This window comes from Delphinapterus leucas, chromosome 19, assembly GCF_059928025.1.
Source record: "Delphinapterus leucas isolate spDelLeu-1000000601 "Yukka" chromosome 19, BTC_Dleu_Yukka2, whole genome shotgun sequence".
NCBI lineage: Eukaryota > Metazoa > Chordata > Mammalia > Artiodactyla > Monodontidae > Delphinapterus > Delphinapterus leucas.
Window position 1 is genome coordinate 64,859,071 of NC_143147.1, and position 26,798 is coordinate 64,885,868.

General features: G+C 55.5%; 1 protein-coding gene across 2 annotated transcripts in view; it reads left to right on the plus strand.

Moving 5' to 3' along the window:
- Positions 1-26,798, plus strand: part of SDK2 (sidekick cell adhesion molecule 2) — a 272,602-nt gene that overhangs the window by 166,220 nt on the left and 79,584 nt on the right. For both annotated transcript variants that reach the window (XM_022589737.3, XM_089901689.1), the window contains 10 exons: positions 906-1,053; positions 6,310-6,443; positions 13,763-13,874; positions 15,858-16,048; positions 16,176-16,259; positions 17,887-18,081; positions 18,601-18,717; positions 20,310-20,477; positions 21,415-21,517; positions 26,378-26,554. In XM_022589737.3, the coding sequence (XP_022445445.2) occupies positions 906-1,053; positions 6,310-6,443; positions 13,763-13,874; positions 15,858-16,048; positions 16,176-16,259; positions 17,887-18,081; positions 18,601-18,717; positions 20,310-20,477; positions 21,415-21,517; positions 26,378-26,554 (1,429 nt within the window). The remainder of the gene's footprint in view (positions 1-905; positions 1,054-6,309; positions 6,444-13,762; positions 13,875-15,857; positions 16,049-16,175; positions 16,260-17,886; positions 18,082-18,600; positions 18,718-20,309; positions 20,478-21,414; positions 21,518-26,377; positions 26,555-26,798) is intronic.

Here is a 26,798-nt window from a genome sequence, read left to right on the forward strand (position 1 = left end):
GCAGGTTCTGATTCAGCAGGTCTGGGGGGCTGGGCGGGCCTGAGGCTCTCCCTTTGTAGCAGGCACCCAGGTGGTGCCCATGTGCTGGCCCACAGACCACCCTTTGGGTAGCAAGGATGTGCATTCATTTTAAAGCATTCATTTGTGCTGTTGTGGTCATCAACACAAACACCCCTTCGCACACTCCACCCATCTCCAAGCCTCTGCTCTTAGAGTCAGAGCCCATCCAGCTCTCAGCAGGCAGGTGGGCAACCAGAACTTTCCCACCTGCATCTCCACTGCTCCCCTCCAGGCTCACGGAACACTGGAGCTGGACCAACGGTCCCCTCTTTATCTGCCAAGGGGGTAGGCATTCTTTTAAAGGAGCAACCTGGTGTTTGTGTGCAACATCCATGCAGCCTCACACACTTCACCCAAGGGCACGGGAAACTGCTCCCCAGATGTGCCCTTCACCCCACACCTAAACCCCTGCCGCACTACAGGGTAGGGAAGGAGGGACAGCTCTGCCTGCCTCCAGACTCTGAGGTCCGAGTTCAAATCCTGCCTCCGCCCTGTTCCAGCCACGTGCCTTTGGACAAGTCAGCGAGCCTATTTCAGAAGTTCTTCCGTTGTAAACTGTTTGAAATAATGACGCGTGTCTCATGGTTGTTGGATGAATCCATTGCTTCAGGGACATACGGATATAAATGGATACAAACCCCAGAAGTACAAAGCAGAGCGTGTCGTAGTGACGGATGGGGTGATGGGGCCCCGTGAGGTAGCCCGAGCATGGTGGCCGTGCTCCACGAGCATCCTGTCTGCCCCACAACTTCCTTCCGCTGCCACCACTCCCAGCCCGGGAGCCGGGCAGTCTCGGCTGCCGACCTCCGGCCCCTGACCCCTCCATGTGCCCTTCCCTCCCACAGACATGGGGAGCTTTGAGGAGAGTCAGAAGCACCAGAGCGTCTCCCACGGAGAAGCGGCCGTCATCCGCGCCCCACGCATCGCCAGCTTCCCACGGCCGCAGGTGACCTGGTTCCGGGACGGCCGCAAGATCCCACCCAGCAGCCGCATGTGAGCACCCTGCCCTTGGTGGGGAGTGAGGGGGGCTGGCCCCGGGAGAGGAAATGCGGGGCCACGTAGCGCCCCCAGATGCTGAGGACGGAGGGCCCCCCTGCTCTGGGAGGGAGCCAGATGGGGAACGTCCCCGATGAGGGAAGTCTGGTTTCCAGGGACCTTTCTGGGAAAGTGCGGGAGGAGTCTTGGAACCATGACAGCTCCGTGGCCTCCCCGGGGAATCCCAGGCATTGGCTCCACTCTCGGCTGGAGAATAATTCTGCCTCTAAGAGCGCTTAAAAAACCCGAACTGACACAGACAGAGGCTCTGTCACCGTGGTTACAGGCCCAGGGATCAGGGCACATGGGAGGGCGCTGGCACCTCCCCGGCAGGGTGTCTCCGCGGTGCGTGTGTGGCTGGGTGTCCACCGGTGTGCACGGCTGTGTGTGTTTTGGCTCCAGGGAGGAGGTGAGGCCAGGAGAGGCGGGAAGAGGAACACACGGTCCTTTCAGCGCTCACAAGGGCCCCTCTGTGCAGCCCGGAAGGGGGTTGTGGCAGCCTGGCTTGTGGGCAGAGTGACAGAGGCAGCGCCTCCACAGAGGGCGAGGGGCAAAGCACGGGACGCAGCGGCCCTCCTGAGCCCCCTGGGAGAGCCAGCCCAGGCTGTCCTCTTTAGGACCCGCACTCTCCCCTACACTCTACTCCCAGAAGAGAAGAAAGACCACCCTGGTCCTCGTCCACTCGGGCCGCAGATCCATTGTGGGTGGAGCCCATTCTGGTCTCTGTAGGAAGCAGAAGCCGAGACGGACAGTTCTTTCCTCTGGGGAACATGAGGTCCAGTGAGAGAAGCGTGTCATAATAATACGATGATATCCTGGCAACGACAGTGGCTGTCGTTTATGGAGTGCCTGCTGTGTTCTCAGGCCTGGGCTAAGCACACCCGCCATCACCCTCTCCTCCAGGACAGACATGCACCTCCCAGGGAGGGATGCTCTGTCTCGTTCCCTTTTCCATCCCCAGGTCCACCTCAAGAAATATTTGTTGAATGAATGACCCTCACAACAACCTTACGAAGTGGCTGATTTTACCCCCATTTTATAGACGGTAAAGTGAAGGCCCCCAGAGTTTAACTGCTTTGCTAAATCTCACGCAGCTGGTTCCAGGCTTGCCAACTCCAGAGTCAGGTCCTTAATTCTGCCTTATGTGGAAATTATATGAGAACAGGTACAAAGACATGGGAGCTAAAAAGGATAAAGTGATTGTACTTTTGGAGAATTGGTCCCGGTGATTCTCAACGTGGCTGCCCTCTGAGATGATCTGGGACCATTTAAAATATATTCATTTTCAGATTCTACCCTTCACACATTCCTATTTCATTGAAACGGGGTGTACCGAGGCCTTGGGATTTTTAAAAGCTTCCCCGTGATTCCAGCATGCAGCCTCAATTGAGAGCCAGTGTCTAGAATGTATCTGTCACCGACAGACCCGATAGTGCTACGTAACAAGTGGTCCCAGTGGCCTGATGCAATAAGCCTGTATTTGTCATGTGAACTGGTAGATTGGTGAGCTTGGCCTGGCTCTCTCACTTGGCTGGGGCTGGCTGATGAGAATGCCTGGGTGACTCAATTCTGCCCCACGTGTCCCAGCCTCTAGCCAGTGGCCCCTAGCATCTCCTCCTGGCAGTCCCAGAAGAAGCAAAACACAAGCTTCTGCTAATATCCCATTGGTCAAAGCAAGTCACATGGTAGAACTCAGCTCAAGAAGCCAGGAAATTGATTCTGCTCTTGAGTGAGAGGACTACAGAGTCACCTGGCGGAGGTGCTGCTACAGAGCAGGTGATGATTGGGTATACACACACGCACGCCTTCCTGGTCACGCCTCCCCAGTCCCCGCCTCCTCCAGTCGTAGGGAACGCACGAGAGAACACCGTGGGGATTTCATCTCAGCAATTACAGTAGATGAATATTCATAACCCGGAGGAAAGGTCCCTGGAAACAAATTCTCTGGTGTCTGTTTGCTGGAGATGCGTATCTGATGAGCGCTGTCAGTCACTGGGGTGCACGGGATGTTGAAGGCGTGTGCTATCTACAGAGGGCCGCTCTCCCTCCCAGGGCAGAAGTGGAGATTAGTAACCCCTGGCCCGTTCCTTGATACTCATTGTTGAAAAGGAGACAAGATTCCCATCAAAGACACACGCTGGGGGCTTTGGGCAGCCTCTAGGGTGATTTATTTTATTCTTAATTAAATGATGAGTTGGGCTCCCGTGGAGCTGAGAAAAAAGGGCACACTTCATAGGAGTGGGAGATGGGAGGTGGGAGGGAGCTGGGCCCATCAAAGCAGCGGGAAAGACCTAGGAAATTGAAACCAGAGGAGTGTGGCTAAAAAATATCACCAAGCCCCCGCCTGAGAGTAGAGCCCTGATGTCCACGCCCTGCAAGAATTCCAGCAGCTTCCTTCAGTGCGGGTGCCTCTGGGGGCAGTAGGCCGGAAGCCCTCCTGACAGCCACAAATAGCTCTGTGCACTTTGGAGGTGAGGGGCAGGGTCGTTCTAGAACCATCTCTCAAGGGGAAGGTCATCCTGCAGAAGGCTGCTAGCCCAAGGACCTTCCTTAGCCTCCTGCTGAGGACAGAGGGACAGCAGGTCAAAAGGCCACCGGCCCTTCCCCGGCTCTCTGCCTCCTGTTCGCTCTGCACTGGGAACTCGAACCCAGGCCCCGGGGTCCCGGACACAGTGCTTTCCTCTAGTTCCAGTCAAGGCCATGCTAGCTGCATCACAGACAGACCCCCAAATCCCCGGGGCTTAGCGCCAGAGAAGTTTGTTTCCTGCCAACTGAAAGTCCCACCGAGGGCGAGGGATGGGAGGGGCACCCTCCTCCACAGCCAAGCTGGTGGGAGCTCCACCCTCATCCACACTGGGCTCCCAGTGGCCCCGCTGGTCCAAGCCCAGAAGCGGCGCACATCCTCCGTATCCCACTAGCTCAGCCAACTGCCCACCTGGGTGCAAGGGGGGCTGGGAAGGGTGACCCCTGTCTTCCCAAGATCTTCAGTTCTCTGCAGGAGGGGAGCCAGAAACAGAGGTAGATGGTGACCATCTCTGCCACCTGGATATGCCATCCCCCCCGACCCAGGACAGGGTACCAACCACCGCACAATCCACACATTCCATGTTGAACCCAACAAATCGCTGTGCGGGCTCTCTGGTGCGTGGTGGGACACTTGGCAGCATCCTTGACCGCTACCGACTAGCTATCAGTACAGCCCCCAGCTGGGATAACCAGGACTTGTCCAGGCATTGCCAAATGTCCCCTGGAAGGTGAAGCCACCCCTGATTGAGAACCACTCACCTAGAAGGATCCGTCATAATATAGACAAAATATAGGCAAAGGAGAGAAAGGGAGTGGGGAGAGTCTGTGTGGTCAAGGAGAGAAGGAATTGGAGGTGGGGGGCCTTCTCTGGAGGCTAGAAGAGGAGTTCAGGACAGGCGGGTGTACTGGGGAGGGGGACCAGGCCATGACCAGGGTGCCCACCTGCCAAAAATTTCATCTAGCTGGCTTCTACATCACCAGGGCAGCGGCTGGGGAAGCTGGAACCCAGGGGGTCCACGTGCACTGCTGCTTGTCCTGAGCCCTGACCTTGGACTGTGTGCCTGGAGAGGGCTGAGTGAGAGGGAGGGGACAGCCTCAGGCCACCCGGAAACTAACAGAAGCAGCCACAGGAATTAGAATCACCTCAGCCTCAGGGCTGGAAGGGGTCTTCGCCCCCATCTGCCTCCACCCCTTACACAGATAAGGAGACTGAGGCCCAGCAAGAAGGAGGCTGTGAGCTCCTTAGAGGCCAGAGCTCCACCCCGGAGCTGCCCCCCTGCCCTGGCACAGCCCAGCCTCCGTTTCCCCAGCCCTCACCCACCCCAACAAGCTCCACTAAAGGACCAGGGCCCCCGCAGGAGAGTCCCACGTGAGGACATGGTCAGCATCCCTGTCCCATGGTGTCGATTTTAAAATATCTTAGCTGGCCTTGCCCTCACTCCCATCACCTCATTAGCTGGAGGTTAAAAGGGCTCTCCAGGGGAAAAGAAAACCAAAAAAAGGACATCATCAGGGTTCCCAGGAACTGGGGCGGGAGGGCTTTGTCTTCCTGCTTCCTGGAGCCCGGCAGGCAGCATGAGACTCAGCACGCGAACCCCCAAAACCAGGAGGAGAGACCTCAGCACAGCCTGGCTGGGAGAGACCAGGCTGGAGAGGCATTCGTGGGGATGTTTATTTGAGAGCCCATTTAAAACTCTGTTACATTCACCTAATGGGAAAATTTGAAAAGAATTCAACTGGATTTGTCCTTGTTAAACGAACGTTAAGGATGTTTAACAGCTGTCTCGGGCACATCACATTAAAATCCAGAGAGAGACTTGACAAACTAATGGTTTTGTTTGTCATCAGGAGGATGGGTGAGAGGAGGTGCCTGGCAGAGCCAGGGTGGGCATTACTCCTGCACCCGCGTCCAGTGGGGTCCCCAAATTCCCGCCTGCAAAAGCCCTGCACCCGGCCCGCGGACATGGGAGCCAAGGGGCTGCAGGATGGGATCCCAGCAGTGGGAACCAGGCTGGGAGCAAACAGCCCATGTCTATACCCCACTACCCGGCCCGTCTCCTTTTTCCCTCTCCACCAGCCCCGATGGCCCCTCTTTTATTGACCAGATTGGGGGAGAAGTAAACGGATACCCTAAGATGGGGATGGGGGGAGATGTGAACCCCAGAAGGCTGTGTTACAGGCAGGCTGTAGCCTTTGAATCAACCTAAACAGATTCAGGATTAGGTTAAGGCAGTGATTCTGGAATGATCATGTTCATTTCTAAATTCATTCTCGTCTCTCATCATTCATTCATTCATTCACTGATTCTGGTGAATGAATTTCTTTAGTTCTAGACGCTCCTGGTGCAGAGGTAACCCCACCCAGCCGTCCATGCTGTGACACAGGAAAGGGTAGAATTCCAGGGGAGCTCTGGCCCCTAACCAGGCCTGGGGGCGGGGAGTGACAGAGAAGTGTCCCCTGGACAGTTTCAGACCCCTGGGCATGTTCTGTATTGGGGTCTGATCCCCAGCGCTGGTGGAGTATTGGGATTCTCTGCAAACTAAACACGGCTGGAGTTTAGGCAGTAAGTGGTTCCAGGGGGTGGGCTGGAGAAGGGGGTCTTGGGGTGCCTGGCTTCACGTCGCCGCTCGCATCCCCGGATGCTCAGGCTCAGTAGGTCCATCAGAGGCGTTCTTTTCCTCTTCCCAGAGCCATCACCCTGGAGAACGCCCTTGTCATCCTGTCAACGGTGGCTCCCGATGCAGGCCGCTACTACGCGCAAGCTGTTAATGACAAGAATGGGGATAACAAGACCAGCCAGCCCATTGCTCTCGCCGTGGAGAGTAAGTAAGCCGCAGGGCCCGGGGCCGATGGTGGAGCTCGTCGTTAAATCTTGGGAATGGGGCTCCGGGGGGTCATTGGGAAGATGGAATGGCGGTGGAGGGGGGAGGCAGGGAAAGGGCAGGGGAGGCGCCATCCCAAGGAGGAAGAGGCCCACCTGGGGGTGGGAGTGGGAGGTGGAGGCCGGGAGGGAGCTGAATTCCGGACCCCATGCCCATGACGAGTCTGAGACCCTATCAGGATGGGGGGACACTTAGCTTGGCTGTTAGCTGGGCCCCTGGGAGCCCAGGGAGGGCGTGGGATATAGGAGAAAGTGTGTGCACTAGAGGATCACCACCACCCCTGGGGCTCAGGTGCTGGTGGGCTGAGCCCGCCAGGAGATGGGAAGCTCATTTTTAAAGAAATATACTGACAGCCTCTACTCAGCTGGCATGTAAAAAGCACCACTTTTACTTGGAGCCAAGCCATCCTCACCGAGCCTCCTGGGCTCACAGGAGCCCAGGCTCCTGCCTAAAAGTGCCCCTGTGTCCATCCCCAGAGACCACCCCGCACCCTGGAAGAGAGAGGCAAGGCTCTCCCCAGTGGCAGAGCACAGAGGATAGCAAATGGAAAGGGTGACTCCTTGGGTGTCTTTGGCAAAGAAGTATTTGTCCAGCCAAGGCTCAAGGCAGGTTTCCGATCGGTGATGGAGATGCTGGGGGTGTCCCCCCTGGCCTGGTTCTCCCCGGCCCGCTCCCTCCATTCTCCATCCCTGGGATGGAGAGGTGGGTGGGGGATCACAGAGTACGCGGGACAAGGCCAGAGCTTCCCGCAGCGGCCAAGCAGCCACACAGGCTGGGGGAGCCAGATGCTCACGTCCCTCCACATCTGCACAACTGCTGCTCCAAAAGCCAGCCTCATTTATCATTCGCGGTCCTGCTGGGACGCACCCGCCAGCAGCAAGAGAAGGGTGTCCGCCGGCTCGGAACCTTCCCCTGTCCTTCCTCTGATCCCAGCCTCTGTCTTCAAGGGCCCAGAAAGCCCAGAACATTCCCCAGTCCCGACCTGCCCATTCCTGGACCTCCTGAGCACCAGCAGAAGCCCCTCCCATACACGCAGTGACCCCCTCCCCCCGACCACATTCCTGTCTGCCCAGAAAGAAACCTGGGTGCAGGGAGCAGAGTTCCAGTCTGGATACCGACCTATCAGGGTCACGGGTGTAACCTCTGACATTGACCTGGGCCAGGGTCTCAGTCTCGTCCCGGCATCCTGGGGCCTAGCCCATGACCTGGGGCTGCTGTTTCTATAGGAAAAGGAAGGTAACCGTCAGAGAGACGTCTGTCCCCATGTATTTTCCAGCGCTTAGAATACCTAGAGTCTAATGGAATTGAATCTTTTGGTGGGAGGGATGCTCACCGTCCGAGTCAAGGCCAGGCATCTTCCTGGGTGACTCGGCTGACCCTGAGACCGTCCCCCAGCCCCTCCCCCAGCACTCTCCTCCTGGCGGGAATTGCACCAGCTGTTCTCCTGGCCAACTGGGCGGGCTCTTCACTCCCTGCTGCCCCCCCAGCCCTCCGGCTGGCCCAAGAGAGGCAGGCAGGGTCCCTTGGGACCCCCATGTGTGCCCAAGCCTCGCCCGCCGCAGCCCTGTTGTCTGTTTCTCCCCCACCCCATCACCCCCCTCCACCTGCTCTCACAGCGATTTGTACTGGATTGAGAGCCAAATCAGCCGATTATCAGCTAACTTCTCCTCCCACGAGTCACTGCACTTCAAATCCCAGTTACTCTCACTGACACAAACCCCCCAGCTGCCTGCCGGCCAGTTTCCCAGGAACAATTGCCTCTCCGCCCACCACCGGCTGCCTCTCCCCTCATCTGTCTCGCCCAAGCCTCACCTCTCCCTCTGCTCTCCCCCCTCCCCGCTTCCTCCCTCCTCTGCTCAGGGCAGCTCAGCCTCTTAGCAGCCCTCAGGGGACATCCATGCTCTTCAGAAATGGAGAAGGAGAGAGCAAAGACCAGGGACACAGGCTGGGGACAACTGGGGGGACAACTGTCCCCCCCAGGGACAACTGGGGGGGCCCAGTTGCTCTCTGCCCAGGTGTCACCCAGGTGACCTCACACGGACTGTCACAGCTCTTGAAAAGTTCATACCTGGCTGGTCCCACTGGGTGGCAATCAGAGCTGCACTGTCCAATAGGATTGTAATATGAGCCACATGTGTAATTTAAAACTTGCCACTGGCCTCACTTTTTCAGAAGGAAAAAGAAACTGGTGAAATTAATCTTATTATATTTTATTTACCCAACATATCCAAAATATTAGCAGTTGAACATACAATCGAGAAAATACTAATGAGATGCTTTACACTGGGTTGCTTTTTCTTACTAAGTCTTCAAAATCCGTGTGTATTTTGCACTTAAAGCACATCTCAATTTGGATGCTGGGTTTTCATCTGAAATACGTGATCTGTATTTAGATTTCATAAAATTTACAGCTGGAAAGGTGGGATCGTACGCCCAAGTTTTTCCACACATACGGTGTTCTAATAACTGATTCGGGGATCCGCTTTCAATTAAATGTAAATTAGGTAAAATTAAATCCCATTGCGTCAAAGGGGCACCAGTCACGTTTCAAGAGGTCATAGCCACCTGTGGTTCTCGCCCCACCCCTGCCCATGCTGGACAGGGTAGGTCTGCCCTGGGCCCGCGAGTGCCTGGAAGCCTGCCCGGCAGAGGGGAGCAGCTCGCCTCCCTGCTCCCCACCCACTTGACCCGTGGCCCCGTCACGTGGTCCCCGAGCCACAGTTTCCTCGCCTGTGGCAAAGCGTAGTCGGGAAGAGGATTCGATGAGATGACTCGGGGAGAATGGATCAGAGTGGGTGTCGCCCGTCGCGCCTGTTATCAAAATCGTCCTGGGGCAGCGAGACCCAACTTTGCCCCCATGTGGGGAGCCCCTAAGCTTCCTCGTGCCCCAGGACCCCGTCCACATCGCGAGCTCATGCGGAAGATGCCCGTCCTTGCTCTGGTTTGCATGTGGTTTTCTTGCTTGATCTTTAGGGCCCCATTCACCCCGCTGTCCAGAGCAGTGCCTGAGCATGGCCAGGCTGTCCCCGTCCCCCTGGCTGGCCCTCCCGAGACCCTGAGTCAGTACAGCCCTCCCTGCAGGGAGCGCCTGCTAGAAAGGTGCGTCCTGCCGAGGGTGGGTCCACCCGAGTGGTCCCCCTCTGCCTCCACACCACACCAACAGCCTCCCTTTCCGCCGCCCCACGTGCTGGGCACCATCCGGCACTCTGGTGCTCCATCGTTACAGCAAACCCTGGAGGCAGTCTGTCATTCCCCTACACGAGTTACAAAAGCGGGGGAAACAGGCCTAAGAGGTGAAGCAATTTACTGCCCGGCGACATTCGCTAATGATGCACAAACCCGAGAATGGAACCATGTTTCCCTGGCTGCCAAGCTCACCTCGTTAACAGCTCCCCAGACGTCCCAGAGGGAAACACATCTCCCTCTTGGCCACTGCCGCCGCCTGAGAGGCACCTCGAGACTTTCCAGAAGCTACCCCACCCCAGTCTTTACCTCCCAGTCATGGCTGCCACCGGCTCCCCTGCTCTCTCCAGCCCCTGCCACTGGTGACCTCCTGGTTGCAAACCCACTTCCTGATTCTCCTCGACCGCTCAGGACGTTCAGCTCCACTGACCCCCCTCCCTGGCACCCCGTAACCTGAGCTTCCTCAGCCCTGCGTGTCTCCCCCTGTTCTCCCGTCTCCTGCTTCCTTCTCCCCTGACGTGAACAAGCCAATGCCTGGTTCTCTGCCCTTTGTGCCTCCCACTCCCCCACCCCTGGTCCCCGGGGTCCCCCTCGCCCCACCCTCCTGTTCTCTCCGGGCGCGTCACCCCCCGGGGCTCCTGCCTCGTGTTCCTGAATGTCCCCCCTTGAGTACCTTCATTCTGACATCCCACCGCCATCTCCACCCCAGGGTGACAAAATCCCAACCCATCTCCCTTCTTTGAAAACCTGTTCCTCTTGGGCTTAACTTTTCTCTGTAAAGGGGGCCCCATGTCCAGGCATCTTGTCCTCGTGTCTGTCGACCCCTCCGTGTAATGTGCCCACCTAGGGCCGACTTCCAGCCCATAGCCCAGCTTGGAAATTCTCAGTAATCTGGCCCTGACCCAACTTCTCCCAGTCAGATCTACTCCCCCTAGCAGGGATGGAAAATGGGATTCACCTCATCGGCCAGCTCTGATCCATTGTTGGCGCTTTGTTAAGAAGGATTCTGAGGATACCTCTGGGCTCAGCCAAGAAAAGCACTGACCAATCAGGAGAGTGGGCTGGGGATGGGCAGCATGTGGGCCAGGATCCATCACGTCTGCTTTGGGGCTCTCCCCTCTCATCCATCCCAGCACTGTGAGGCCACCCCGGCGTCGCGTCCACATTTACCTCCGGCTCCCCCCATTCAGCTCACCTTCACTCACACAGCGCTCCTGTTCTGGAATGTTCTTCTTCCTCTGGCTTCTCTGAGTTCCACTCAAGTTCCCCCAACTCCTGTGAGTCCCCAGGGAGCACTTGAGGCTTTGCCTGATCTCCTGTAGCCCTGAACACATGTGTCCTCCTTCCCTCGGTCAAGAGGCCCCTGAGAGTCCATGACTTCACCTCCTGGTAGCCTCTGGCTCCATCACTTGGTCCAGGCTGGGTTGGGGGTGGAGGGAAGAAGCAAGGAAACATCTCCGCACCCAAGCTCAGGCAGACAAATCCCCAGAGAAGGGACTGTCATCTATTGAGCACCTACTATGTGCCAGGGACTCTGCGCTTACCCCAGAGCAGCTTAGCCGTGCCCCCCCAGGACCCTCCTTCCAACACTCGTCATGTGCATCTTTAATCTCTTAGACGTCCAAGCGCGGATCTGACTTCTTCCCAGACTGCACGCCATGAGGACAGACCCTCTACCCATCTCACTCGGCAGGGAATCCCTGGTGCCTGGTACACAGTCTGGCACACACAGAGCCCTTACCCAGAAAAGATTTGTTGAGTCGGGAGCTGGTCCCACACAACCCTGAGAGGCAGTGATTTCTATCCCCTTTCTGCAGCTGAGAAAAACCGAGAGACTCGGGGGATGAGGTGACCAGCCGGAGTCACGCCCAGGATGCCTGGGGCAGAGCAAGATTTTGAGCCAGGTCTCCCTGACCACCAGGCCCTCCTTCACTGCATCCGGGCCCCTTTCCCTCGTACCCTGCAAGCAGCCACCTGGATCTGGGCAGGACAGGGTCCCTGGGTGGGTGTCAGTCACCCCTTTAACCTCCTAAAGCCAACAAGGCAGCCCTGAGGTGGGGGGGCAGCCCTCCTATTTTTAAACTCCAAGGGCTCTGCTTACCCATGGACGCCGTGGGGCTCTGTCTGTCTTCTCCTCGTGCGCCAGTAATCTGGGCCTCCGTACCTGCGCACCGGGGCATGTAGTAAACAATGTGGAGCACACTTTTATGGATTCAGCTATATCAGCAGCTTTCAATCCAGTCGCTCTTTATGGCACCTACATGAGGCTCTTATATTGTCGCAGTTATTTTGGTTTATAAGCTTCCTTTCTTCCCCCCTTCATTTTAGTTTATTGTTTACATTTTATTCCCATTCTACCTGGGCCTTTCCCAGCAAGGCCTGGAGGCCCGGCAGGAAAACCCTTCCTGGGGCTGACTGGGGTGGACTGACGTCCCCATAAAGCATGTCCTGTTGCTGTGGCCTGGGGGCTGTGTGTTTCATTATGGCCTGCACCTCCAGAGCCTCCCGGTTAGGGGCCACCTGGATGGATTTGTTGTGAGAGCAAGTCCTTGGTGGCTGTATTTCTGGGAGCCATAGAGCAGGTGTACAGAGAATATTGGAGTTTCTGCCAGTATTGGGCCTGCGCTGACCCACAAAGTTAAGAACCTGGCCACTTCTTCAAGAGCTCAAAAACTATAAAAAAGGAAACGCTCCTGCCTCTGTTAGGAGAGTTTGGGGTGTTGTTTCGCTTTAATAAAGCCCAGTCATGATAAGTTCTCTTTCATTTTAATCGTCGACCCTGGAAGTTATACAACGATAGCTCCAGTCCCATGCGTTCATTCACCTAACAGATGTATTTGAGCACCTACTATGTGCTGTGTGGCGTGGTTCTGGAAGTGGGGGCGAACAGGACTGTCTTGACTCAGGCTGCCGTAACAGAATACCACAGACGGTGGGGCTCAAACACAGACATTTACTTGTCATAGTTCTGGAAGTCCAAGATGAAGGTACCAACATGGTTGGTTTTGGCTGAAGGCTCTCTTCCCTGGCTTGCAGATGGCTGCCTTCTTACTGTGTCCTCACATGGCAGAGAGAGAGCTCTGGGGCCTCTTCCTCATCTCACCAAGGCACTAACCCTGTTGGATTAGGGCCCCACCTATATGACCTTATTTAACCCAATTACCTCTTAAAGACCCCACCCCAAACACAGGGGAGTTAGGGCTTCAACATATGAATGGGGGTGGGGTGGGGACAATTCAGTCCAAAGCAAAAACAAATGAGGTTCCTGCCTCATAGAATGTATCAATTTCCTAAGGGCCACAAACTGGGTGACCTATCACAACAGAAATTTACTCTCACACAGAAGTCTGAAATCAAGGTGTCGGCATGCCCATGCTCTCTCTGACAGGTGTAAGGGAGGGTCCTTTCCTGCCTCTCCAAGCCTGTGGCAGTTGCGGACAATCCTTGATGTTCCTTGGCTCATAATTCATTACTGCAATCTCTGCCTCTGTCTTCACCTGGCCTTCTCCCCTGTGGGTCTGTGTCTAAATTTCCCTCTTCTTATAAGGACACATCATATTGGACTTCAGGCCCACCCTGATGCAGTAGGACCGCATCTTAACTTGATTGCACTTGCAAAGACCCTATTTTCAAACAAGGTGACATTCACAGCTGCCATGGACTTGAATTTGGGGGACAGTATTCAGCCAACTACAGGGAGTTTGCATTCTGGTAGAAGAGGTGGCAAATGAAGCAGTAAGCCAACAAGATAAATGCAGGTGGAGGGAAGGATTTTGAAGGCAAAAAACCAGGACAGGGGGCTGGGGACGAGGGAGTGGCTGCATTATCGGAGGAGCGGGAGAGGTCTTGAGGTCTCCAGTGCACTCTCCCTGGACACTGTGTGGAGACCCATCAGCAGAGGAGGTGGAAGGGACCCCGGGGTCAGTGTCTGGAGGTTCGGCTCTGGGGCTGCTGGGGCGTCTGCCCCATGGCCACCTGCCCCCCCTCCGTGAGGACAAAGGTCTCCCGTGGCATCCCTCTAAAGGGGGGTGGGATTTCCGGCCTCTGTTCCCACCTGACACCTGTCCTCTCTCCAGATGTAGGGGGCCCCGCAGACCCCATCGCTCCAACCATCATCATTCCTCCCAAGAACACCAGCGTGGTGACGGGGACCTCGGAGGTGACCATGGAGTGCGTGGCCAATGCCAGGTGGGCAGTGCCCCTCCCCCACTTTAACTCCAGCAAGCGCTCCTGACCTGTGGGCTCGGAGGGGACCAGTCGGAATTCAGACGGGCCCAGAAGTGTCACGTGAGGACCCATGAAAGAAGATGGGGTGTTTAGCCTAGAGGAGGGGTGATAGGTGGGCCGTCACAGAGCCATCGGATGCAAGCAGGGCCCGCCCGAGAGGAGAGCCCACGCCTTGAGGCATGGCAGCAGCTACGGGCCAGCAGATCCCAGCCCGGGATATTTGGGGCCGGTGGGGGATCCACTCATACTTCCAACGTTCAGAGCAGCCTGGAGATGGGTGGCTCACCTCTGCCAGCAGTGCCCTCCTCGCGTGCAGGCATGGGCAAGAGGAAAGCTGTGCTAGGAGACAGGTCACGTGATGGACTTTGCAGGAGGGTAGACCTGGGGTCAGGTGCAAACGCGGCCCCTTCTCAGCCGTGTACGACCCTCACTTCTCTCCCTTGGTCGTGTGTGGGCACTGTGCTACATGCCCTCCCACAAAACCTCCTTTCTTCCAACAGCTACCCATGTAGGTGTCACTACTCTGAAGCCCAGAGAGGGCAAGCAACCTACCCAAGGTCACCCAGCTGACCGATAGCAGAGTTGTGATACAACAAGCCACCACCCCTCAGGCCCATGCTCACTGCCAGGCTCTGGGCCTTAGTGTCCTCAGCTATAAAATGGGAAATGATGCAGCACCGACCTCAGCAGTGAGGCATGCAGGTAGAATGCTGGAGCCAGCCCGACCTGACACCTCCTAAGAGCTCCAGAAAGATGATCCAATGTGATGGAGTGGGCAGTTAGACCCCAAGGTCACCCCCAGCTGAAGTTTCCCGGACAGTGTGTCTCTGTAGCAGTGCTTCTAAAAGTACGCTTCTCAGGGACTTCCCTGGTGATCCAGTGGTAAAGAATCCGCCTTCCAGGGCAGGGGACACAGGTTCGATCCCTGGTCGGGGAACTAAGATTCCCATATGCCGTGGGGCAACTAAGCTCGTGCACCACAACTACTGAGCATGCGCACCACAACTAGAGAGAGAAAACCCACATGCCACAACTAGAGAGAAGCCGGGGCGCCACAACAAAAGAGCCCACGTGCCGCAACTAAGACCCAACGCAGCCAAAAAAAATTTTTAATACATAAAAGTACATTTCTCAGAACCCAAGTTTCTCACAAGTAGGGGAAAGGCCGCCAGGATGCAACAGAGCACGTTAAGGGAGCAGAGAAGAACCTACATAACACCATTCAGGCCAGGCTGCCCAAACTCACTCGACCATGAAACCCCTTTTTCGTGGGACCCCTCTGAGCCCCCGGGGAACTAGCACGGACCCCACTTTGGCAGATCCGCCCTTAGGGATCCATCAGGTGCTAAGCAGGAGAGCCAGGCCAACCCCAGCTCAGGGGTCCTCGGGGAGCCGGGGTCAGTGATGGAGGAAAGGGGGCCCAGCTCACACCCTCAGCCCCCTCTCAAAGTTGGGGGTGCGTATGTCCACCTGCCTGACTTTGTTTCCCCATCTCCAAACTTCGGGTGCTTCTCTCCCATTTCAACTTGTCACTTTCCCTCACCTTTCACACTTTCCTATCCACTGACTTCTATGGGATGGGGCACGGCACGTGGAGCAGAGCAGAAGAAAGAGAGATGCGTGGAAAGGACGCTTTTCTGCTCTCGAAAGCCCCCGAGCACGAGTTACCACCGGGACCAGGTCCTGTGTGAATCCATCCACCATCTCCACAACCCCCAGGTGGGCACGGTTGCCCCCATTTCGCAGACGAGGAAACTGAGGCCCAGAGCACTGAAGGAACCACGCCAAACGACGGCTTGCACCTAGAAAGTGTCAGGGGCAGGGGCAAACCCAGGCAGCCTGGCCCCGGACCTGCAGTCCTTACCATGCCCTGCCCTGCCTCTCGGGCCTCTGAAGTCTCTGTGGCTGATGGCCTGCCTCCCTCGCACCGCCCCCCCCACCCAGGCCCCTGATCAAGCTGCACATCACTTGGAAGAAGGATGGGGTGCTGCTGTCCAGCGGCATCAGCGACTACAACCGCCGGCTCACCATCCCCAACCCCACGGGCAGCGATGCCGGTTACTACGAGTGCGAGGCCGTCCTTCGCAGCAGCAGTGCCGCCTCTGTCGTCCGTGGCGCCTACCTGTCTGTGCTGGGTGAGACGGGGTGGGGCTGCTGGGGTCCCCCAAGCATGGCCGGGGCCTACTTAAGGGTGACCCCCCAAACGGTGGCCATACCAACAGGAGCACAGCTCTGACACCCCCCCCGTCCCCCCTCCTGCAGAACCGCCTCAGTTTGTCAAGGAGCCAGAGAGACACATCACAGCAGAGATGGAGAAAGTGGTGGACGTCCCCTGTCGGGCCAAAGGTAATGCGGTGGTGTGGACGGAGGGGGACAGGGACCCCCGGACCTTCAGCCGCTCCTGTCCCTGACACGGACTTTTCTAAATTCCGCCTCCTTCTCATCACTGAGCAGGGTCAGTCTGGCCGTAGGCAGACACCCCAGGAAACAACAGGCCAAATTACCATAATCTCAGAGCTGGAAATCAACCCCCTGTTACCATAACTTGAAGGTTACAAATGAATCCAAATTACCGTAATTTCAGGATAGGTGACAGACCTAAATTGCCCATAATTTGAGAGTCGTAGACAATGCCAAATTATCGTTATGTCAGAACTGAGTGCATCTCTGCCTGGTGTCTGGGCCATTTTGCTTCATCTCCTCCCACCATTTTTACTTAACCCCACCTTGTCAGAGTTCTTGCAGACTTTCTACTTTTCCCATCCCCACCCCCCCTCCTTCAGGTTCCACTGAGCTCAAAGGCACCCCGAAACCGGGGTGAAATCTGGGATGATGGGATGATAGGGGAGAGCGTGCATGACGGGACAGGGTCTGACATTGAACAGAGAGGAGAATGTAGCCCAGGCAGGAGGGAGGGTCCAGTGGGGGGGGAGGGGGGATACTGACCCCGGTTCTGAGACCACACCAGGGGAAGACAGAGATCCATTCATTTACTGAACAAACGTCTTGGAGGGTTTATCATGTGCCGATACTGTTCTCGGGGCCGGAGAGACACAGCATGAACCAAACGGCCCAACCCCCACTCGTACAGAACTTACGTTCTCATGAGGAAGGTAGACAAACCAATAAGCAAATAAAGAAAGCGTATTTCACTTCATCTAAAATGCCATGGGTTGTAAGATGCCCCATTATTTCATGTGCCTCTAAGAAAGAAAAGGGACTGCCAGTTAAATTATGACATGCTGTCGATTGTAAGACACGTCCTGGTTTGAGACGTTACAACATGAAAGAAGGCACTGCTTGGACTGGATGAACTATTAGAGGACGTCAGGGTTGAAAAGTGCTGGGAAGGAAAAACAAGCAGGCTGAGGGGGCTCGGAGCCATGGGGTGGTCTTTCGAACGGGGTTTGGGGACCTTTTCTGTAGAAGTCACATTTGAGCAGAGCCGCAGTGGGAGAGGTGAGAGGGCCAGGGGATACCTATGGGAAGAGCATGCCAGGCTGGGGACACAGCTTGGGGAAGGCTGAGGGGTAAGGGGAGCCCCATTCACCTCCCTGTGCGGCCCGGTAGGAGGGGGCTTCCAAAGGAACGCTGATCCCATCCGCATGCCCCTTGACACAGGGTTCTCTGGTCACCTGGGTTTGTGAAAGCCCAGTTGGAGCTTCCCAGAGCACACAAAAGACTCTGCTAAATATTGCAGAAAAAATATAGCTTGTCCAGTCCAGCCTTTCCAAGCTAAACTAACCCCAGGATCTTTTAAATTTTCCTGGAACACCTACTCGATGAGAATTAGAGAATTGTCCCTCTGAGAAAATCTTTCCCCGCTCCCAAGACCAACAGTGGCACCTCTGAGAAGGTTCTAGAAACCAAGACACCCCAGGGACACCCCGCCCCCCCTCCGAGGACTTGCTGCCTCAGCCTCTACCTGAGCATCCCTCAGAGGCGGCTGACGGTGGGCGCTCATCTCCCACAGGTGTGCCGCCACCCTCCATCACCTGGTACAAGGACTCGGCCGTGGTGGAGGTGGGGAGGCTAAGCCGCTTCCGGCAGCGAGGCGACGGGGGCCTGCAGATCAGCGGGCTGGTGCCCGACGACACCGGCATGTTCCAATGCTTCGCCCGCAACGCGGCCGGCGAGGTGCAGACCTCCACCTACCTGGCCGTCACCAGTGAGTCGACCTTTCCTGTCCTGCACGAGTCCCTCCCGCCCAGGACGCAGCTTTCCTCCAAGCCAGGGGCCTCTTGAGAACAGGATGCTGTGCGGTGCAGAGACAGGATCCCAGAAGGCTGTCCCCCGGGGCCGGGTGGCTCTGGCCAGTGACACCTGCTGCTTCTGCAGCCAGCACCGTTTTTTCTTTTACAAACCAGAGCCTCGATTCCACATTTGATGAAGGATGAATCCCATTTACCTTGTCATGGAGGGTGTCAGCTGCCCTTGGGGGTCCTCAGTTTCCCCTAAATGGAGACTTGAGAATCAAGGCAGGGTGGGGACTGGTGTCACCTGGGTCCTTCCACGGGGCAGGTGGTAAGGGGAGCCCCTCGTGGGCCTTCCGGGCTTCCCAATACTGGGGCCCTGTCAGGACACCTGCATCCTTCCCTGCAGAGGGACCCACTCCAGCCAGCGGGAGTGGCAGGGCAGAACAAGGACCTGGGGTGTGCCTAAGAGGCCCCACTGTCTCCCTTCGCAGGCATCGCCCCCAACATCACCAGGGGCCCCCTGGACAGCACGGTGATTGACGGCATGTCGGTGGTGCTGGCTTGTGAGACTTCGGGGGCGCCCCGGCCGGCCATCACTTGGCAGAAAGGTAGCTGAGGCTGATCTGCTTTGGAGGGTGTGGCCACGTGACAAAGTCTAGGGCAGTCCTCAGGGCTCCGTTCTGGAGCCCGCCGGGTGGGGTTTCCCATGTACAGTTGGGAAGGTTGTGCACTGTGCAACCCAAGACGGTTTCTTTCACACAACGGTAGGTACCACGTGCCGCCCTGCCAGGCTCAAGGCTCAGCTCTACCTCTTGTGAGGCCTGTGACCTTGGAGCCTCAAGGTTCCCATCTGTAAAATGGGGACAGTAGGACACATACCTGGGAGTGGCACGAAAACTAGACGAGAGAATGCTCATGAAGGACCTGCTCTGTGCCTGGGAAGTAGGGAAGCCCAAACAATGATGGCTGATGTAACATCCCGGTGAAGGTTGTTAGTACAGGTAGGAGGCCATCCCCGCTCCACAGGCAGCTTGCGGGGCTCCAGACACCTGAGCCACCAAAGCCCAAGCCGTCTACCTAGGTCCACCCACCCCGCGTGAGTCCTCCACACTCTGCATTGTACACTCACCTTCACAACCCTCCCCGGGGACACACACACACACCACACCCCCCAGGCCTCTGCTCAGATGAACCTTCTCCACAGGACTCACCCAGGCCCTCCCCCGACCCCTCACTGCTTTATTTTCCCCCCTTCTAATGTGCAGGATCATCTGCACCTTGGTTTTGCTTATCGCCTGGCCCCCCACGAGGCCAGGGCTCTCGATTTTGTCCCCTGCTATCTCGCCAGGGCCTAGAACAGAGTCTGACACGCAGTAGATACTCCATCACTATTGGTGGGGGCAGTGTGGGCACACTCAGGCCCAGAAGTAAACACGCCCACCTAACACGCTCGCTTGTTCAGTATGCCCACACGTGTGCGCAGAGGGACCCGCTCACCCCCAGACTTGCACATGGACAGTCCCCTCTGTACAGACAGGTGGGATTTTCTCTAAAATAGGTACAATCACGAAAACCTGCACTCTTAGACTCCCTCACACATGGCGTATCCTCTCTCTCCCTCCCTCCCTCCCTCTCCCTCTTTCCAGGCCTCCCTAGGTCCCACTGCAGAGGGAGGTCCGTCCTGACGAGGGCTGCCCCCGCCCTACGTGTCCCTCTCCGCCCCCACATCACTTTCCTCCGCTCCCCTGCAGGTGACTCTCCAGGAGCATCCTCCCACAGGATGCTTGTCACCACTTTGTCAGAGCTCTCTGTCCCCTCCCCCCCAGCCCAGGTGCCAGCTGCCTCCGAGGGCTGTGCCCGGCAGCGTCAAGAGACAGTGCTGGCTTCCTCTGGTGAAGGGCAGACAGCGCGGTGGGTGGAGAGACATCAGGAGACCCGGGCTCTGGGCCACCCACTCTGTGACCGTGTGCCCTTGTGTCCATCACCAAGTCAGAAACCATTCTGGTCCCCAGCCCCGCTGCCACCACCATCCCCCCACCGGTGGCCCTTCCAGCCTTTCTAAAGCTGGGAGCCTGCCGGAGCTCACCCTGCCCCAGACGGGCCGGGGACAGGTGGGAGTGCCGTCCAGGCCCTTGGCGATGTCAGTGTGCCAGGGCGGCAGCCTGAACCCATGCATCCCCCCCACCCCGTATCGCCCCAGGGGAGCGCATCCTGGCCAGCGGCTCAGTCCAGCTGCCTCGCTTCACGCTCCTGGAATCTGGCAGCCTGCTCGTCAGCCCCACGCACACCTCCGACGCCGGCACCTACACCTGTTTGGCCACCAACTCTCGGGGGGTCGACGAAGCCTCGGCCGACCTGGTCGTGTGGGGTGAGTATGAAGGGCAAGCGGGAGCTCTTTAGTTAGTTGGTTAGTTGGCGCTGAGCGCGCGCGAGCCCCTGCAGCTCCACATCCGCGTGTCTGTCCAGCCGGCACATCTTACGAGAAGGACCTGGATGGATCAATGCAGAGGACAGGCCACAGGAAGGCCAAGGTCCCGCGGGTGATGCCGTGTGAGCGAGGCTCTGGCCGTGCCTGGCCAAGCTGAGAGAAGAGAGAGCTGATGGGCATAGACTTTAGGGCCGAAATCAGCACACTTTTTCTGTAAAGGGCCAGATAGTAAATATTTTAGGCTTTGTGAGCCAAACAGTCTCTGTCACAGCTCCATGAACTCCTCTGTTTCATCAAGAAAGCAGCTGTAGACGGTGGTGAATCCAGCAGGTGTGGCTGAGTGCCAGGACGGGGGAATTTACCCAGCCAGGCCCCCAGCTGGGCTCGACCCCAGGCTGTGGTTTGTGACCCCTGCTATGGGGCAACTTCCCAAGCCCCTTCCCACCCTCAGATTGTACCACTTGGGATCTGGTACCACACGTAGGTGTGGGCCGCCCTTCTAGGCTGAGCGCCAGGGGCCTGGTGGGTGATGTGATGCATTAGACCCGGAATCAGACGATCCTATTTTTACCCTGGCTGGACCACTGGTGTGCTGGGAACACAGCCCTGATCTTTCTTCATCCCTTGCGTGGGTTTGTGGGAGCAAAATTAAAAGAGCCCCCACTGTGATCGTGGCTTCCAAGAATCACGTACCGTGGAAGTGCGTGGTTCTTGACATTCCGGGACATTGACCACAGCAGACCAGGCCGCCCGTAGAATTCAGCCACTCGGGTGCCGTTCACCTGAAGGTCCCCCTCCCCTACACCTGCATCTCACCTGTCTCTGTGGGACCCACCTGTTTCCCTTCCCACCACGCCATCTCCCTGCTCTCTTTCAGCCCGGACCCGCATCACCAAGCCCCCCCAGGACCAGAGCGTCATCAAGGGAACCCAGGCCTCCATGATGTGCGGAGTGACCCACGACCCCCGAGTGACTGTCAGGTACTCCTTCGGCTGTGGCCCCTTGTAGGCAGAAGGGGAGGGGCAGCTTTAGGGGGTAGCTGGTTGCTGGGCGAGTGTCTACACGGGTAAGTGTGGCCCGTGCAGAGCTAGTGCAGGGCTGGGACATGGGGGATACTAAGTAAATGCCTGGCGGACTGACCAGCCTGAGTTGAATTGGGCAGGGTGGTGGGGGGAGGGGAAGGGGCTGGGGGGGTGAAGAAGTGGAGGAAAGGGAGTGGAGGAGGGCGGAAGGGAAGGGATGAGAAAGAGGCATCTGTCTGGGGAGAGGTGGAGGCTCCGGGTTGCTCGGGACCCCCTGCTAGCACCACCCCCCCAGGCCTTAGACCCTCCGCCCACTGCGTGGACAGCAGGGGGGTCTGGGTAAACAGGCGTGGGAGCAGTGACAGGGCTGGGAAGGGAAAGGGTCCTGAGGTGACCCTCAAAGGGACACATGTGAGGGACAGAGGCCCAGCCTGGGGCCACCCCCGCCGTCCTCCTTGGGAGCCCAGACCTCGGCCAGCCACTTGGCCTGGAGGGAACCAAGTCCCACCGTGGAACGCCCTGGAGAGGCCAAGGAGCACAGAAGAAGCCGAGAAAGTCACGAAAGCTGGGAACCCTCCCAGGCTGGGCACAAGGACACTTCCTGGAACTAAAGCAGGAACAAAATGGTCCCTTCAGGCTCTCCCTTGAGCTCTGGGATGCTGAGTAGAAAACGTCACTGTTTCCTTAGAAATAAATACTCCCTCCGTGCTGCTTCTCTATTTTATGGGCAATGTCACTGCCAAAGCAACTGGCACGGAGCTGGAAGGGCCGGGCACTGATGCCACTTGGAGTAACGGCGCGCTCTGCTCAGGAGGCAGTTGTGTCCTGGGGCCCCACCTGGTGGCCACTGGGTATATGACGGCCTGTATGGCCGCGACAAATGGGACCCTGGAAACCAAGGTTGGAGGCAAGGGTACCAAAACTTTTTTCTTTTTTTTTGCTTTATTTCCCCTTTTTTATTTTATTTTTTATTGAAGTATAGTTGATTTACAATGTCGTGTTAATTACTACTGTAGGGCAAAGTGATTCCGTTCTACATATGTATGTATATTCTTTTCCATTTTGGTGTATCAGAGGACATTGAACATAGTTCTCTGTGCTACACAGTAGGACCTTGTTGTGTAAAGGCTGTGTATAAAAGCTTACATCTGTAACCCCAACCTCCCAGTTCACCCTTCCCCAACCCCCTCCCCCTTGGCAACCGCCAGTCTGTTCTCTATGACCGCGATTCTGTTTCTGTTTTGTAGATAAGTTCATTTGTGTCATATTTTAGATTCCACATGTAAGTGACGTCATATGGTATTTGTCTTTCTCTTTCTGACTTACTTCACTTAGTACGATAATCTTTAGTTGCATCCACATTGCTGCAAATGGCATTATTTTGTTCTTTTTTATGGCTAATGTTCCATTGTGTGTATGTACCACATCTTCTTTATCCATTCCTCTGTCGACGGACATCCATGGTTGTTTCCATGTCTTGGCTATTGTGAATAGTGCTGCTATGAACATAGGGGTGCATGTATCTTTTTGAATTATAGTTTTTTCTGGATATATGTCCGGGAGTGGGATTGCTGGATCATTTGGTAGTTCTACGTTTAGTTTTCTGAGGAACCTCCATACTATTTTCCACAGTGGCTGCACCACCTTACATTTAAGGGTACTAGGCTTTTAGGTCCACACCCATTCTCAGAGGATCTGTCTCAGGCCCCAGTTGGAGAAACACCTCATTAAACATTAAACATTGGCCCTTTAGGATAGCCATCATCAAATGCAGACATGAGCCTTGAAATCGCATAGGTGGAGTTAGAACATGGCCAGCAGATAATCTAGAAGCATGAGCCTTGAAATCACATAGACGGAGTTAGAACATGGCCAGCAGGTAATCTAGAAACATGAGCCTTGAAATCACATAGATGGAGTTAGAACATGGCCAACAGATAATCTAGAAACATGAGCCTTGAAATCACATAGATGGAGTTAGAACATGGCCAACAGATAATCTAGAAACATGAGCCTTGAAATCACATAGACGGAGTTAGAACATGGCCAGCAGATAATCTAGAAACATGAGCCTTGAAATCACATAGATGGAGTTAGAACATGGCCAGCAGGTAATCTAGAAACATGAGCCTTGAAATCACATAGGTGGAGTTAGAACATGGCCAACAGATAATCTAGAAACATGAGCCTTGAAATCACATAGACGGAGTTAGAACATGGCCAGCAGATAATCTAGAAGCATGAGCCTTGAAATCACATAGACGGAGTTAGAACATGGCCAGCAGATAATCTAGAAACATGAGCCTTGAAATCAAATAGACGGAGTTAGAACATGGCCAACAGATAATCTAGAAACATGAGCCTTGAAATCACATAGATGGAGTTAGAACATGGCCAGCAGGTAATCTAGAAACATGAGCCTTGAAATCACATAGGTGGAGTTAGAACATGGCCAGCAGATAATCTAGAATATGCTTATCCCAGGGTTTATTAGATTTTTATTTAAAAAATTAATATACCAACTGTAAAAATGTCTTCCAGGAGAACCCACATGTTCTCCCCATAGAACACTGCTGTGGGCCTCAGACCCACACATAAATGGCCACTATTATTTTAACATCCATTAATTGAAAATTTTTATTGTAACGAAAAGCTCTATCAAGTCAGTAAAACTTTAAAATAAATTGGTATTTTATTCAAATGCTATCTACTAATACTTGGGAAAAACTTGCACATTTTATTCATCCTCCGGACAATTCTTGTGAACAGAGAGATTTAGGGACCCTTTGCAATATATCTGCAGGCCCACGTTCCAGGACCGCCAGTGAACTACAGATGGGAAATCACTGTTCCAGTTTACTGGAGGGGTCCTCGCCTTAGAGTGGAATTACCCATCTAGGACAATCTTTTTTAGATGGGGGAGGGAACAGAATTGGTCCATCATCCCCCCAAACTGGCAAAATCTGTGGCCAAGGCCACCCCGACATCTCCCACGCACGCCTGGTTTCCATCACCTTGGGGGAGGGGAGCTTCCCGGCAGCCCTCCACCTCCTTGAGGTGAGCCTTAGTGGTGGGATGGGCCCCAGACTTAAGTATTTTTTAGAAGTCCCCGAAGTGATTCTGATGTGTAGCCAGAATTAAAAATCCCTGTTCTGGCGGCAGGAAACATACCAGGGGTTCCCTGAGTAGACAGACTGGAAAGGATTTGAACAACCAAATCAGACTAAAGTGGTAGCCACTTAATCCTGGTTACATATCCTCAGAATAAAGCTGGGCTCCAGGGGACGCAGGCTGGGCAGGTGTAGGTGGCAGCATGAAAAACCTCCAGAATTGCGTCTGTTTGGTATCTGAACGCAGATCTAGACTGAATCCAAACAGCCCACCTTGTTAATATTAATCACTATTGTTACTGTTTTTTCTTATCATACAGCTAATAGGTATCCGTTTTAGGAGGACAATATAGAAAATGCAGGTAAACCAAAGACCATGGGGAGGGATGGAGAGAGAGGAAGTAGAAAAGTAGATTAATCTGTGTTTCCTTTCACTAGAGATAGTAGTACTTGGGTGTCATTTGAAAAAACTAGAAACAGTGCTTTACTCTGTTTTTTCCCTTACGAACCTATTGTGAATCTCTTCCTCTGTCAGTTATATGACTGTTCAGTCCTCCACTGTGTGGATGCCACATAATTTGTTACCAGTTCCCTAATGCCGGGTATGTGGATTGTTTCTGAATTTTTGCTCATGTTAAGAAATATCATTCTGAATGTCCTTATAACTAAATATTTTTGCACATCTTTGATTTCCTGAGGACTATAAAATATTATTTAGGGCTTCCCTGGTGGCGCAGTGGTTGAGAGTCCGCCTGCTGATGCAGGGGACACGGGTTCATGCCCCGGTCCGGGAAGGTCCCACATGCCGCGGAGCGGCTGGGCCCGTGAGCCATGGCCGCTGAGCCTGCGTGTCCGGAGCCTGTGCTCCGCAACGGGAGGGGCCACAGCAGTGAGAGGCCCGCGTACCGCAAAAATATATATATATATATATTACAGGCTCATTCTCCCCAGCCATCTCACACTCCCTAAACCCAGAGAGTTCTAGGGCCTTGTGACTCAGCCCCATCACCCTGTCCCTTCATTGAGCGACTGATGGGTTATTAGGAAAGCATCCCAGCCCGACCGCATTCCTGCCCTGGTCTCCCTGGTTGCCCTTCCCTGGGGGGAAGCAGCCCAGCATCCTCCCAGGAGCTGGCACCCTGTGTGTGTTGATGACAATTATTGTGTCTCCTCCAGAACAAATCCAGAGCAGGTATTGCTCATTGTCAGGCACGGGCATGTGTGTAGTTTCTCAAGTCCCCCTTTGTACTGACTGACCAAAGCTAAAGTGATTTTTCTAGATGCCAAAGTTAATTTGTCACAGTGATGCATTGATCTAATGATTCCCTTCATAAAACCAGTCCCCACATGTAGTCTACATGGAGACGTTCATTCTTTTTCCAACCCTAATCTTTTAACCTCTTTGGAAGAATACCTTTTGTCCACTCTGCACCGCTTGGTGATGGCTTCCGGCCAAAAGCAACCAGGCTGTGACCTGGACCTGAACTGAAGGTGTGAATGGTGGATAATGATGTGGTCACGCTCCTGGACCAAGGGCCCCACCCGCAGGCGTGATGGGCTGCAGGTGCCCCCGCTGTGGCTGGGGGCTTGCCCCCTGCCCACCTTGGAGCTCACTGCTCCAGACCAGCCCTGGGCTGTGCCCACCCCAGCAGCCCCCCTACCCTGCCTTCCCTGCCTCTTTTTACATAGCGGTCCTTCTTACTCTCAGGTACGTCTGGGAGAAGGATGGGGCCACACTGAGCATGGAGGGCAACCCCCGCATCCGTCTGGACAGAAACGGCTCCCTACACATCTCGCAGACGTGGTCCGGGGACATCGGCACCTACACCTGCCGGGTGCTCTCAGCCGGAGGCAACGACTCTCGCAGTGCCCACCTGCGTGTGAGGTGAGGGCAGGCTCCGGGGGGTAAAGGGATGCAGGCAGCAAAGGGAAGGCTGCATCTAGGCAGGCCACCAGGCCAGGTGTGACCTGAGCCCGCCCACCTCACCCCAGCATCCTCCAGGCCTTCGCCAGCTCAGTTCGGCCCCTGTCAAGGGCGGGGAGTCTGGGTTATGGCTTTGGCCATGTGGGCTCCAAAGCCAGTGCACAGAATCTCCAGCTAGATGGCCCCCAAAGGCTGGGTTCGGGGG